This window comes from Thermothelomyces thermophilus, chromosome 5, assembly GCF_000226095.1.
Source record: "Thermothelomyces thermophilus ATCC 42464 chromosome 5, complete sequence".
NCBI classification, from domain to species: Eukaryota; Fungi; Ascomycota; class Sordariomycetes; order Sordariales; family Chaetomiaceae; genus Thermothelomyces; species Thermothelomyces thermophilus.
In genome coordinates this window covers 2,777,269-2,790,603 of record NC_016476.1, presented here as the reverse complement: position 1 = coordinate 2,790,603, position 13,335 = coordinate 2,777,269, and the positions used below count along the sequence as shown (strand labels likewise).

The 13,335-nt window shown below is 41.1% G+C and overlaps 2 protein-coding genes across 2 annotated transcripts; one reads left to right on the top strand and one right to left on the bottom strand.

Moving 5' to 3' along the window:
* Positions 1–9,705: 9,705 nt before the first annotated feature.
* On the bottom strand, positions 9,706–10,344 carry MYCTH_56270 (uncharacterized protein; the record flags this gene model as incomplete). The annotated part of the gene is made up of 1 exon (XM_003665267.1): positions 9,706–10,344. One exon carries the CDS (start codon positions 10,342–10,344, stop codon positions 9,706–9,708), a length of 639 nt encoding a protein of 212 aa, XP_003665315.1.
* Positions 10,345–11,227: 883 nt separating this feature from the next.
* MYCTH_2135245 (uncharacterized protein) lies at positions 11,228–13,031 on the top strand (the record flags this gene model as incomplete). Its single annotated transcript, XM_003665266.1, has 2 exons — positions 11,228–11,395; positions 12,576–13,031. 2 exons carry the CDS (start codon positions 11,228–11,230, stop codon positions 12,768–12,770), a joined length of 363 nt encoding a protein of 120 aa, XP_003665314.1. The 3' UTR covers positions 12,771–13,031.
* Between the last annotated feature and the right edge of the window lie 304 nt (positions 13,032–13,335).

Genomic DNA, 13,335 nt, shown 5'->3' with positions numbered 1-13,335 from the left:
CGTCAGTTACAGAAGTATAAAGCTTCATTAGATTTACGAACTTCTACCGAATGTTCATTAGGAACTTTAGAGCGATTATACGACCTTTATATAAACTTACTAAGAAGAACGCTAAATTCCAATGGGAAGAGCGACATAAGCAAGTATTTATACAGATTCGTAACGCCATTACTAAAGATCTAGTACTAGTACTACTAGACCCTAAGAAGCCATTTAAAGTAGAAACGGACGCTTCAGACTATGCTATCGGAAGACAATTAGGACAACGAGACGAACAAGGGAAGCTACATCCTATAGCCTTCTTTTTAAAGAAGCTTAATAGACTATATCTTAATTATCCGATCTACAACAAGGAACTACTTACGATTATTAAAGCTTTCAAGGAATGGCGACTATACCTCAGTGGTACAATTAAACTAGTACAAGTATATATAGATTATAAGAACCTACGATACTTTATAATAACAAAGGAACTTAATAGACAACAAATACAATAGGCAAAATTCCTTACAGAATTTAACTTCGAGATCTGCTATAAGAAGGGCAAAGAAAATATATAAGCAGACATTTTAAGTCGACGAACGGATCATACAAAAGGACAAACAGGAACAATACTACCGTTATTCAAGGAACAAATAGACAGAACGCTATATTACAAAACATAGACACCTATAGAAGATAATCTACTTAACTCGTTCCTAGAATGCTACGCAATCTTTTGAGAAGAAAGGATCAACGAGGTATAGTATCAAGTAGCACCTAGACTAGTAGTACCTGACGGAGTGGAAGAAAAAGATGGAAAACTCTAGTACCGAGGCAAAGCGTATATCTACGACAAAGACTAATAGCTACAAATGATTCGAGAACTCTATAAGTTAAAACTCGGAGGATATAAGGGAGTTACGAAAACTATTACACAAGTCAAAAGACACTACGACTTTCTATAGTTAATGGCACGAGTTAAGGAAGTCGTATAGAGCTATAATATCTATAATCGAAGCAAAACGGCACGACATAAGCCATATAGGCTACTTTAGCCACTGCTAATAGCTAACAAACTATAGAGTTTAGTTACAATAGACTTTATTACAAAGCTACTAGAATCTAAGGACATAGCTATAGGAGTGACCTATAATAGTATTCTTACTATAGTAGATCGCCTAACTAAATAGGCATACTTCTTTCCCTACAAGGAGTCCTAGACAGCTAAATAGCTAGCAGACGTAATCTATCGGTAAGTTACATCAGTACATGCTTGGCCATAAGAATAGATCACCGACAAAGACACCAAGTTCGTATCGAAGTTCTAGTAAGCGTTAATACGACAATTAGGCATCAATAGCAAGCTATCAATGGCATATCACCTATAGACCGACAGACAAACAGAGCGACTAAACCAAGTTATTAAGCAGTACCTCCACTCTTACATTAACTACTAGCAAGACGACTAGGTCATACTATTGCCAATAGTATAACTTACTTATAACACGACGCCAATAGAAACGACCAAAGTTACACCGTTCTTCGCGAACTACAGATATAAAGCAGACCTTAGGCAAGGACCAGAGGTCACAGTGCCAAGAGCAGTAGTTAAAGTAGAACAAATATATACTCTATATAAAAAGCTCAAAAAGGAACTCGAGTTTGTCAAGACCAGAATAAAGAACTACTACGACAAACATAGGCTCGAGGGACCTTGCCTAGAGAGGGGAGACAAAGTCTACCTAATCGCACGAAACTTACAAACCAAACGACTAAGCACAAAGCTAGACTTCAAAAAGGTCAGACCCTTCGTTATCAAAGAACGAATTTCGACATCTAACTACCGACTATCGTTACTGTCATCTATATAACTATAGATAGATGTTTTTTATATTTCGCTCCTTAAACTAGTACCGAAAAGCGCTAAGGTTACTACGTACATCAAAGTAGAAGACAAGGAAGAAGAATAGGATATCAAAGAAATTCTAGATTTACACATTATTAATAGGGAACTATAGTATCTAGTCAAATAGCTTAATTTCGGACTAGAAGACAACTTATAGGAACTAGTTAAGAACCTAAATTGCCTTAAGAAACTTCAGCAGTTCCACTAGAGGAACCCTAACTAACCAAAAGCGACAGACCCGAAACTAACCCGAAATCGGCTAGCAAGGACAGATCTAAAGGAACTTCAGGATACACGGAATCCTAAAGCTATCCGAAATCGGCGGACAAGCGAGACGGGGTCGAAGAAGGCGTAGTAACCCTAGAAGCCTCCGCTGCCGCCGCCACTTTAGCCTCCTCACGTTCCACTCGCTCTAACTCCTCTATACTATCAATACCCCAAGCGATAGCCCTCATCATCTTCTCAAACCACATTCGCTTCTGTTTCCGGAGACAAAGGACCTGCTCCTTAGCAGCTATAAGCTCATCCTCAAGTTTTTGATACTAAGCCGTAATAGACTAAAGCTAAGCAAGAGAAACGCTAAGAACGTTATAATTCGAACGCTTATTACGAACGTACTCTATATATCGAGAAGAATCGCTTTTCGAAACCTCGTACAAATAAAGGCCTTTAGACTTGCATAGCATATAAGGACGTATCGTTAAAAGATTATCTAAGGAAAGAATCGCGGCTAGGAGATGGTTAGCACGAAGAGTCGACGTAGTAGGCTTAGACTTCGACTTCTTTCTTATACGATTAGTTATCTTAACGACATTATAAAAAAAAAGAGAAAGAGGGGGGGGGACTAAGGAATATAACCATATATAAGCAGGGGGTGTTAGTGTTATTTAAAACGGACCTAAGTCTTTCGAAGACAAAAGACCTAGGGGAGGGGCATCGTATCACGATTCGACCGTATAAGGCGACCCGACAAGGCACACGGAACCAATCAGGAACTACAAGACCTAAGGACCAATCAGGAAGTGATCGCAGTGATCGCACTTCGATCAAGGCAAGCACCCGAACAATGATCGAAGGATCGCAGCAGCGATCACACGATCGGAATCTAGGGGGAACACTTAGGAATAAGGAAACCAGACAAGTATATTAGATAGCTAGTCACTCGTTCTGGTAGGCTCTGGGAGTTCACCAGTAGTAACAATTACAATCACAGTACTTATACCAAGCATTGCTGATTACTATGAGAGGCAACTCTAGTGTTGTTGTGAACCCTTTGGCTTTACCGAATCCCTTAGACGACCTGCTTACTTGTCCCGCTTAATCTACCTCCGTCTGGACCCTTTTAGAAGAGTCTGAGTTAGGTTCGTCACACGCGGGCTTCGATCTTCTAGAGCAATTTGGCTGCTCTGTTTCCTACATTATAGACCTATTCCATAGGGCGGAGGCTCCTGTCCTCATTTCCTTGTTAGGTCGGCTAGTAATTGTTTTCGAATTTGTCGTAAAAGTAGTATTGGCATTTATATACTATATACTAGAACTAGGGCACTTGTATATATGCCTTATATCGAGGGTGTAGTCGTATAGCGTTACCTAGAAGATATTAGAATTCTTTTCTAAATCCTTCCTACTATATATAGACTATAGATACTCTAATGCTAAGGTAGGAGTATTTCTTCTAATAGCTTTCCTATATACGCTTATCCTTTCTACGGTTTACGTATATAAACTAGTACTTAGGGTTCTATACGTTGTAGCTAAGTTGCTAGTCATCAAAATACTCGGCGTAGCTATCAGGCCCATTATATATTATAGACCGTTCTCCTCTAATGGTTTCTACGATACGTTAGAGTTCCCTTATCTCGTCCCTTATCTTATCGCTCTACTAGGTAAGTCAAATCAGGCGTCTATCCCGTTTGTATAGTTCTATATTAAGCCGGAAAACTTTGTTATAGTACTATTCAATTCGTTCTTAGAGGAATAGAACATTAGGTCTAGGTCTCTTAATTCCTTAGGTATCGGTTGTCTATGATCTATCTTACCTTTAGGTAACTATAAAACCCTACTGCCTTAAGGCTAGGAGAATCGAAATTAGTAATGTATATTCTCTTACTATATCCTATTTAGCAAGACCTATCTCTAGGTCTATAGTAACTAGTTTAGAGTATAGTGCTTATTTGTCTTTACTATCGCTATTATGTCCGAGACTATCCATATTACTATCCTTATTTTTGTAGCTTATAGCTACTACTTCGATAATATCCTTGGCGGTTTTATTAATAGCTATAATTTCCTTTCTAGGGACTGGTTTCTAGTCTTTCTTCGGGCCTTAACATTCTCGTTTATAGTGTCCTTTCTTTCTATAGTTATAGTAGGTAACGTTAGACTTATCTTTGGTCGTCTTCTTCTTGTCCTACTTCTATGCTATATTTATATCTATAGCTCTAGGATACGTCCTATACGAGGTGCTGACGTATGCTCGTTTTTTCTTGTCGTTAGCCTTGACCGTGGTTCTATTTATCTAACCTCGTTTCTACTACTCTTGTATATAGAGTCAATTATTAATCCTAATGGCCTGTATAATATATTTGTCTAGGGTCTTAAGCTAGTTATACTTATATAGCTCGTCTTTAACCTTTTCCTTTAAGCTATTATAGAATAGTTATATTAATGTCTTATTATTAAGCTAAGACTTAAGTATATCCTATCTAAACTATATAATATAGGAGGCTACTAACTTAGTCTATTAGAGATTAGTAAGTCTTTTTTATATATAAATCTTCTTATCTTTGTCACTAAAAACCTTCTAAAGCTCTTCTTTAAAACAGTTATAAGATTAAAAGACTACCTATATAAATACGTCTCGGTCGTCTTTATCTTCCTTAATAAGATAGTCGTTCTATATAGGCTCAAACTATCTAAGTACCTTACCCTCTAGTCTTATAGCTATATAGAGGACTTTGGCTTTATCGTCCGGAAATTTGTCGTTATTAAGCCAGAAGTAGGATCGGAGGTTCGTTAGGAATCCTATAAGATTCTCCTTAGTTCCTCTATATTTGCTAGATAGTTTAATCTTAATACGGCTCGCTTTAGTGCCTTTAAGTGCCTTAATTTTGGTGTAAGCCTTGTTAACTAGCTTTTATAAGTGCTTTTCGCCGTTCTCGAGTTCCTTGATCTAAGCTTAAGCAACCTTATCTCTCTAGTCTAACTCCTAGATCCGCTACTAGAGTTAACCAAGCTAGGTAAGCAGCTATTTAGCCGTAATGTTAGTAGCTATATCGATATTAAGGTCGAAATCACCTCCGTTCTGAGCTATGACAGAACAAAGGGAGTAATAGCAACGTGTGACGAACCTAACTTAGACTTCTTCTAAAAGGGTTTAGATAGAGGTAAATTAAGCGGGATAAGTGTATAGGTCGTCTAAGGGATTCGGTGAAGCTAAAGGGTTTATAACAACACTAGAGTTGTCTCTTATAGTAGTTAGCGATGCTTGGTATAAGTACTATAATTATAGGTTGCTATTATTAGTAAACTCTTAGAGTCTACTATAACGAGTGACTAGCTAGCTATATATATATAATTATCTGTCCCTCTTTAATAGTTATTACTAGTACTATTTCTCCTTTTACTCTGTGATTCCGTGTTATCGATAGTGATATATTATTATTACTAGTGAAGACCTTAGTCTTAGTAGTAATAGTCTTCTGATTAGTCTGTTAAGTGATTGGCTATTAGAATGTCCCGTGTCCTGGCTGTAGCCTGCCGGACCGTCTATGTGCTTATCCGTGATACAAAGCTTTATTAGATTTATAAACTTCTATTAAATGTTCATTAGGAACTTTAGAGCGATTATACGACCTTTATATAAACTTATAAAAAAAACGCTAAATTCTAATAGGAAGAATGGCACGAGTAAGCATTTATATAGATCTATAATGCTATTACTAAAGATCTAGTACTAGTACTACTAGACCCTAAGAAGCTATTTAAGGTGGAAACGGACGCTTTAGACTATATTATCGGAGGACAATTAGGATAACGAGATAAATAAGGAAAGCTATATCCTATAGCCTTCTTTTTAAAGAAGCTCGATAGACTATATCTTAATTATCCGATCTATAATAAGGAACTACTTATAATTGTTAAAGCTTTTAAGGAATAGTAACTATACCTTAGTAATATAATTAAACTAGTATAAGTATATATAGATTATAAGAATTTATAATACTTTATAATGATAAAGGAGCTTAATAGACGATAAATACGATAGGCAGAATTCCTTACAGAATTTAACTTTAAGATCCGCTATAAGAAGGGCAAAGAGAACGTACGAGCAGATATCTTAAGCCGACGAACAGATTATATAAAAGGACAAACGGAAACAACACTACCGTTGTTTAAGGAACGGACAGACGGAACGTTACATTACGAAACGTAGATACCTATAGAAGATGATCTACTTGACTCGTTCCTAGAATATTATATAATCTTTCGAGAAGAAAGAATTAACGAGGTATAATATTAAGTAGCACCTAGACTACTAGTACCTAATAGAGTGGAAGAAAAAAATAGGAAACTCTAGTACCAAGGCAAAGTATATATCTATAATAGGGATTAATAGCTACGAATGATTTAAGAACTTTATAAGTCGAAACTTAGAGAATATAAAGGAGTTATAAAGACTGTTATATAAGTCAAGAAATACTATGACCTTCTATAGTTAACGGTACAAGTTAAGGAAGTTATATAGAACTATGACATTTATAATCGAAGCAAAACGGTACAATATAAGCTATATAGGCTACTTTAGCTACTACTAATAGCTGACAAACTATAGAGTTTAGTTATAATGGACTTTATTATAAAGTTATTAGAATCTAAGGATATAGCTATAGGAGTAATCTACGATAGTATTTTCACTATAGTAGATTGTTTGACTAAATGGATATACTTCTTTCCCTATAAGGAGTCTTGGATAGTAAAACAGTTAGTAAATATGATCTATTGGCAAGTTACATTAATATATGCTTAGCCGCAAGAATAGATTACTAACAGAGATACTAAGTTTATATCGAAGTTCTGGCAAGCGTTAATATAACGATTAGGCATTGATAGCAAGCTATTAATAGTATATTACCTACAAACTAACAGACAAACGGAGTGACTAAACTAAGTTATTAAGTAATACCTCCGCTCTTACGTTAACTACTAGTAAGACGACTAGGTCATGCTATTACTAATAATATAACTCGCTTATAATATAATACTAACGGAAACGACTAAAGTCACACCGTTCTTTACAAACTATAGATATAAAGTAGACCTTAGGCAAGGACTAGAGGTTATAGTGCTAAAAGCAATAGTCAAAGTAGAATAGATATATATACTATATAAGAAGCTTAAAAAGGAACTCAAGTTTATTAGGACTAGAATAAAGAACTACTATAATAAATATAGGCTTAAGGGACCTTACCTAGAGAAGGGAGATAAAGTCTACTTAATTATACAAAACCTATAAACTAAACGACTAAGTATAAAGCTAGACTTTAAGAAGGTCAGACCCTTCGTTATCAAAGAACGAATTTTGACATCTAACTACTAACTATCGTTACCGTTATCTATACGACTATAGACGGATGTTTTTTATATTTCACTTCTCGAACTAGTACCAAAGAACGCCAAGGTTACTATATACATCGAAGTAGAGGACAAAGAGGAAGAATAGGACGTCGAAGGAATTCTGGATTTATATATTATTAACGGAGAACTGTAGTATCTAGTTAAATGGCTCGATTTTGGACTAGAAGACAACTTATAGGAACCTATTAAGAATCTAAATTGCCCTAAGAAACTTTAGCAGTTCTACTAGAGGAACCCTAACTAACTAGAAGCGACAGACCCGAAACTAACCTGAAATCGGCTAGCAAGGACGGATCTAAAGGAACTTTAGGATATATAGAATCCTAAAGCTATCCGAAATCGGCAGACAAGTAAGACAGGGTTAAAAAGGGTATAGTAACCCTAGAAGCCTCTGCTATCACTTTAGCCTCCTCACGTTCTACTCGCTCTAACTCCTCTACACTGTCAATACCCTAAGTAATAGCCTTTATCATCTTCTTAAACCACATTTGCTTCTATTTCTAGAGACGAAGGACCTGCTCCTTAGCAGCTATAAGCTTATTCTTAAGTTTTTAATGCTAAGCTGTAATAGATTAAAGCTAAGCAGGAGAAACGCCAAGAACGTCACAATTCGAACGCTTATTATAAACGCACTCTATACATCAAAAGGAATCACTTTTCGAAACCTCGTACGAACTAAGGCCTTTAGACTCGTATAACATACAAGGATATATCGTTAAAAGATTATCCAAGGAAAGAATTGTAGCTAGGAGATAGTTAGTATAAAGAGTTAACGTAGCAGGCTTAGACTTTAACTTCTTTCTTATACAATTAGTCATCTTAATGGTACTATAAAAGAAAGAGAAAAAGGAAACTAAGGAATATAACTATATATAAGTAAAGAGGGGGGTATTAGCATTATTTAAAATAGACCTAAGTCTTTTAAGAACGAAAGACCTAAGGGAGGGGCATCGTATTACGATTTGGCTATATAAGGCGACCTAATAAGGCATACAGAACTAATCAGAAACCGCAAGATCTAAGGACCAATTAGGAAGTAATCAAAGTGATCACACTTCGATCAAGGCAAGCACCTAAACAATGATCAAAGGAACATAGTAGCAATTATATAATTAGAACCTAAGGGAGAACACTTAGGAATAAGGGAACTAGACAAGTATATTAGATAGTTAGTCACTTGTTCTAGTAGACTCTAGGAGTTCACTAGTAATAGTAACCTCATAATTATAGTATTTATACTAAGCACCGTTGTTAACTACTGTAAGAGATAACCCTAGTGTTGTTAAGAACCCTTTGGCTTTACCGAATCCCTTAGACGACCTGCCTGCTTGTCTTGCTTAATCTACCTTCGTCTGAACCCTTTTAGAAGAAGTCTAAGTTGGGTTCGTTATAACTAATAATAATAATAATATATAATTAGCTAGTTAACCTAGCTATTTAGACTTAATACCTCTTTATATATAAGCTTCTATTTAGGAAGGTTAAAAATATTTAACTAGAAAGACTTTAAATTAGCTTAGCTATACTAGTAAAATAAAGATCTAAAGATATAGTTAGAAGTAGTTTAGCTATTAAAAAAAGAATAGGGTAGTTATAGATCCGAACAAGCAGTTTACTATAATTAAATAGATCTACTAGGCCTAGGTTAAAGCTAGCTATATAGAGGGCTCTATAGCTAAAGAGAGCAGGTTAGAAAGTACAGAATTAGAGGCTTCCTATATTATGGTAGGTTAAATAGACGATTATATAGAAGGTTAAAGAAGATAGGTAGGTGTAGTTACGAAGATTTGCCAAGTGTTTGGAATATAGGGTGTTTAGAATATAGGGGGTCCGACTTAACCTACATCTTCTATCATTAAGAGACATTTAATTATTGAGCTATCTTGATTTTACGAATAACCCACTTATTCTATCATAGAGGCTAGGGATTTAACAAGTGTCTGAGGATTCGGTGAAGCCAAAAGGATCATAACGATTAGATCATTCCCTATAATGATTGTAATATTGATAGTAGAGAGATCCCGTAATTCTATTGCTTACGGGAGAGTTTCTAGAGCTCTCCCGGGCGGTAACTATATAATTACTTGCCATCTACCGAGGTTCCTTTGTACCTTGTTCTGCTCGTTCCGTGATATATTTTTCACAGATCATTCCTCCGATCTATCCAAGCCCTCCCCCCCTCAAGGAGCAGCGACGGTCTTCCCAGTGCCGTACTGAATGTTGAAGACGGAATCGGGCAGGCGGCCATTGGTGGTGCCGAGCTGATGCGGGCACGTAGGCTGGTTGCTGACGGCGAGGTTGAGACTGCACTGCTCATCCCAGCCCCAGTGGCAGACCGGGTCCTGGATGTTGAACAGCTGGTAGTGCTGGGCGACCCAGCTGTTGGGCTGGCCGAGGCAGCTGGCGACGTAGTTGATGCTGTTGGAGGCCGAGAGCGGAAGGCCGCCGGTCTTGAGGTGCTTGAGGCAGTTGTCGGCCGAGACGGTCTCGATCTGCATGTTGACCGCCCCGCCGGTGATCGGGTTCTGCGCGGCGCTCTGGCCGGTCTGGAGATAGGCCCAGGCGTCGTACGAGATGTCGTAGGCTCCGCCGGATTGGTCGATGCGCAGGAGGTCGACCGAGCGGCCGTTGTACGTGACCCGGACGCAGATGTTGTCGCAGTCTACGGCCATGGGCCAGTACGCCACCCGGTTGGTGTCGATCTTGCAACCGAGGACGCCGACAGAAGAGCTGTACATGTCGTGCGGCGTGATGCCGCGGGTTTCGGCAGAGACCAGCGTGGCCAGCCCGGCCAGAAGAAGAGGGGAGAGCGCGGGCATGTTGTCGATGGTGGGCAAGCTGTGATACCCGTGAAGGTAGGTAGGTAGGTAGATAGGTAGATAGGTAGGTAGGGAGTGATAGCTCGAAGAGGCTGGGGGCTTTGGGACCCTGATATCTGCACTGGAAGGCGAGTGCTGGATGATGGTGCGGAAGTTGGAACATCGCCAGGAGAACGTGCCTTATTATAAGATTTAGGTGAAGCACACCTACCCCAAGCTATGCCATTGTGGATGTATGCTCAATCCACCGACCCTTCTGTCGTGAAGCAGCCATCCCCGGCGTGAACCAGATCTGTTGTTGCCCAGAGTGGATCACCTGGTGGTCGTCGAGAAATCCTTCGGAGTTGCCGTTGGCCTTTGGGACAAAGAACTCATCTGTAATCATATTTTTACTCGGCACGGCACTCGGCCGTAGCAGTAGCCTGCCCATCAAGGTAGGTGCGAGGGCATTTACTGAGATACAGATACCACAACTGGCCGCGTTGGAAAGTGGAGCTCGAGCATCCGGGGGAGCCTCAGGGACTCGTGCGCGATTCAGGGGCTGGCATGCAAAGTTCCCAGCGTTAACGTTACTTCTATAAGCCGCCGAAGAGGGAGGAGGGAGGTAGTAACTCCGTAGAGGTTGGCGAAACAAAAAGGAAACATAATGACAAAACGGAATAAAAATGACGCACAAGCTTCAGAGGACCTTTTTTGCAGTCTGTCTATCACCCGCACCGTGGCTGCGGAACTTTTTACGCTTACACTAATACACTCACAGACACCCCTCAAAGCATCTAATAATTACCACCTCCATGCTTCTGTGCCTCATACGCAAACTCAATGTCCTCGCCTCACACTCACGAGTCATTACTTCCCCATCTGTAGCCGACACGGTATCCTGATGCTCCTCGGCATTGGGCTGCACCACCGGCTTCCTTCTGTCAGTCTTCCTCCGCAGAATGGAAACGGGGAAGGTGAATATGACGGTGGTGGTAGTGGTGGTGGTGGTGGTGGTGGTGGTGGTGGTGGTTGTTTTGGTCTAGTCGACATGCCGATCCCCAATCCTTCGGTACGTTTAAGATCCACGTGTACTGTAAAAGGGAAGTAGTGGTACGTTAACAGGGGCAGGGGTCTAGTGAATGTTTTGCGTCGTGGGCTGGCTGAGGAAAGTTATGGTGGCATAGGGGGCTTTCCCGCGAACATCTCCCGAGTGTAACGCGCTCCCGAAGGAAGAGAGTTTGACTCGCCAAGGTGGTCCCGGTCTTATATCGGCGTTTCGCTCCTGTCTATTCATATTTGGCAGGACGGACAGTTGCAGCGCAATGGCCCTAGGCGGCTGTAATCGCAAATGTCTGCCTACCGGGCGCCTACCTCATCTCATATCTAAGGTCAGCGCTGTATATAGATCACATTTGACAGTCTGGGAATAGGTATCAAGCCTTTGTTGAACCACCATCACCAAAGCAGTGATTTCTATACGGATGTAGTTTTCCATCCTTTCCTACACACTTGCTGTGATGGCATGAGTAAGCACCTTGCTAGACAGCAGAGACATTATTAATTAGCTATGTGACCTAGGGCCCGCCGCCGAGGGAACGGTTTCTGAAGGACCCGGTGAAGTCCGACGGCCAAGGCTAGACCGACGACCCCAACGGCGGCCCATAGCTTCTAATTGGATGAGGGGTCTGTGGATCTAAGTTAGCTCTGCTGTCGGCCCCACGTGGGACTGCAGCGCATCTGTAAAGTGATTAACCTGCCTAATTGGTCTTGCGTCGCTGCTGCTCATTGGCGAAACAGGCCTGACTCGCTGTTCTTTGCCCCGGATTTCGGGCAAGGATCCCTAGCCCAAAACCTGAGCTTATGAAACAAAAAGAACAAAAACCGACCAAAGTCGGCGGGAAAATCGTGTGGACTTCGCGGGAGGCCACTGTGACGATCCCTGTTTGTCTATTACGCGTCAACCCGTCAACCCGTCACAGCTCACCACAACAAGCTGAGCCCACGCATATTCGAGGCCAAAAACGTTCGCAACCACCGAAGATGAAGCTTCTCTACCCCAACATGCTCAAGCTCGACATCGCCGCTATATCAGGCTTCCCTACCATCACGCTACGCGTCTAATTACAACACCAAGGGGGCAATGCTCCCGCCCGACCTCCTGAATACCGAAATGCTCATTACCTAGGCCAATTGGGCCCACCAACCTCTCGTTCGCCGCCCAGAACCTGGCCCGGCTACCCTAGATCTAGTCGCTACCTGCGGGGCCAAACGACGTACTCGCCACCGGCTTCGATACAGCCCACGTGCAGGTGACGACTGGGTCGGGCCTGCATGACCGCACCGTGGCCGAGCACACCCTGGGCCTGCTGCTCAAACGCGACCTGGCGCTTCTACGAAATGCGCGACTGCCAGGTGCCGCTAAGCACCTGGTATATATTGAATAAGGAGCGGCTGGACTTGCTACCGAAGTAATTATATTGAGCTGGTGGCGACCCTCCGCGCCACAGCTATACACCTTCCAAGCGAAACCACTGTCTGGTCAGATGGGAAGGAGTGTTGTATGTCTGCTACGTCGGTTTCTGGTTGTTGTTGGACCTGTCCGTCTAAGCAGACTTAGAGGCGCCGCACTGGATATGTTTGAGTAGGAGCCGCTGCCCGCCGGGAACAAGCTGTATAATAAGGCGCGGAATTTGATTTTATCGCCTCATATAGTGGGTGGCAGGCCGCAAGGCGCCGAGAAGTTGATTGTAGAGAACTTGAGGAGGTTCCTGGCTGGGCAGGAGCTGTGGAACCATTTGAACGTGGCTGCGTACCTAGAAGGGCTAGAAGTCAGGCTAGGATGCCGCAAACGGCTGGAATACCAAGGTGTCTCGGTTGTAATTCCCCTTTTTTTTTTTACCTGACTAGACTTATAAATGTTGAGAAAAGATCTAAGGTTAATCTAGGTCACCCTGCTGGAACAATAGATCCTGGTGTCCTCCGTCTTCGTTCTCGTTCTCATCCCTTCCT